Source organism: Apteryx rowi, unplaced genomic scaffold (genome assembly GCF_003343035.1).
Source record: "Apteryx rowi isolate R43461 unplaced genomic scaffold, aptRow1 scaffold_169, whole genome shotgun sequence".
In the NCBI taxonomy this organism is placed as follows: Eukaryota; Metazoa; Chordata; class Aves; order Apterygiformes; family Apterygidae; genus Apteryx; species Apteryx rowi.
The window spans coordinates 1082752-1084440 of NW_020447963.1; the positions used below are offsets into that span (position 1 = coordinate 1082752).

General features: G+C 68.5%; 1 protein-coding gene across 1 annotated transcript in view; it reads right to left on the minus strand.

Annotated features, from left to right (window-relative positions):
- ITPKB (inositol-trisphosphate 3-kinase B) overlaps window positions 1–605 on the minus strand; it is a 62738-nt gene extending 62133 nt beyond the window's left edge. Inside the window, exons 1-2 of the mRNA XM_026060447.1 lie at window positions 570–605; window positions 242–412 (exon numbers count right to left, since the gene is read on the minus strand). Coding sequence (XP_025916232.1) covers window positions 242–412; window positions 570–605 — 207 coding nt within the window. The remainder of the gene's footprint in view (window positions 1–241; window positions 413–569) is intronic.
- Window positions 606–1689: the final 1084 nt, after the last annotated feature.

The window sequence follows — 1689 nt, forward strand, 5'->3', positions numbered from 1 at the left end:
CCCGGGGCTGCCCGGCGCCCGCGGGGGCTCCTCGGGTGGCGGGAAGAGGAAAGCGGGGCCGCGGCACGGCGACCGGGGCCGCGCGGGGGCCGGGCTGAAGACGGGGAGCGGGAGGCAGCTGCCGGGCGTCTCCGGGCCCCCGGAGAGCACTTGTCCGGGGGGAGGCGGCGTCTTGCTCCCGCCGCTTGTCACCTCGCTGTTGCTATTCATCATCACCAAGCTATTGAGCGCATAGCAGTACACGGCCATAGTAGTCAGCCGGGGCGCACAGGGGGGCCGCCGCCGCCGCCGCCTCCGCGCTCAGGCTCCGCGGGGCTGCCGGGGGTCTCTCCGTGCCGGGACCAGGGGCATCACCGGGGGGCGGCAGGGGAGCTGGGCCAGCCCCGGCCTGCAGCTCCATAAAACGGGTCGTCTGGGGAGAGAGAGAGAGAGAGAAGTGGTGAGAGCGGCTCTGCGCCCCCTCCCTGGGCCTGCCCCCCAGCTGTGCGCACAGCTGGCCCGGCCCTTCCCTCCTCCCAGCGGCACAGGGGTGTCTGTGCGCGGCCCCCCGCCACGGCCCCTGCACACGCCTGCACGCGGCCCGGATGCGCCGCCTCTGGCGACATGACCCAGCTTGGCCACCTGCAGGGTCTCGGCCTAGGGGTGCAAGGATTTGGGGCTGCGGTGCCCCCACTTTGCCGCCCTCCCTGCCCCCGGGTTGTCTTTCCATGCAGCCGCAGGGTCCAGGAGGGCACCGAGCCCCCAGCGGCTGCTCCCCCAGCACAGTTTGGGAGCTTTGGCCAGCTGGTGCTGGCTGAAAGTTGGAAGCTTTCAGGTTTTGGCCCCAGTGCTGACTTTTTCTGAAGGAAGGAAAAAACTCCAAACAGCTCAAATTTGCCAGCTTCCGGTTTGTCACCTACGACCTGCCAAGATCTCGCCTCAAGCGGGGATTTCTTTTCGCTGATACAGGAAGGCTACCTGGTTGCACCATTTCCCCTGTTTTCCCCCCTACTCGTCTGCAGCAACACGGGCTTGTCCAGCTGCACGCATGCCCTGTCTCGGCACGCCTGCCCCACGCGCGCCTGGCTGCCGGCTGCTGCACCCGTCCCCCAGTCCCAGCCCGGATCCCACGTACAGGCGTGTTTTGCCGTTTGCTCTGTCACAGGTGAGCGTGTGTGTGTGTGTGTGCGTGCACGTGCGTGTGTGTGGCACTCTGCTTTTGTAGGTGGCTCTTTGCAAGTCTCTGTGCTCTCGTACGTCTGCCTTCGTGCCTGCTTGCTCTGCGCACCGCTGGCGCTGCGATCCTCATCCCGTGCTGGGGCACGGGGACCCTGCGAGATCTCCCCACGCCGGCTGCCTGCCTGAGCACGCAGCTTTGTGTGCAGGCTCTGCTTACGGGCGCACACGTCTTCGGGAGCACACGCGAATGATGCTGTCAGTGGTATCCCTGCATGTCCCTGCGAGGCGAGAGGCAGCGAAATGCCTCCGTCCTGTAGGCTCTAAGTTCGGCCCCCAGCGACTGCATGAACTAAGAGTTCCCCATCGCTCCAGGCATCGCCCGGATGCAGCGGCGGGGCTTGGCGGGGCGCCCCCCGATCGCAGGGACCCCCGGCACCCAGCAGCGCGGCTCAGCGCCGGCACGGGGAGCGCGGCCGGGTCTCGGGTGCGGGAGGGCCCACGGGGTGCGGGTGGGGGGCGGCCCGCTCGGGG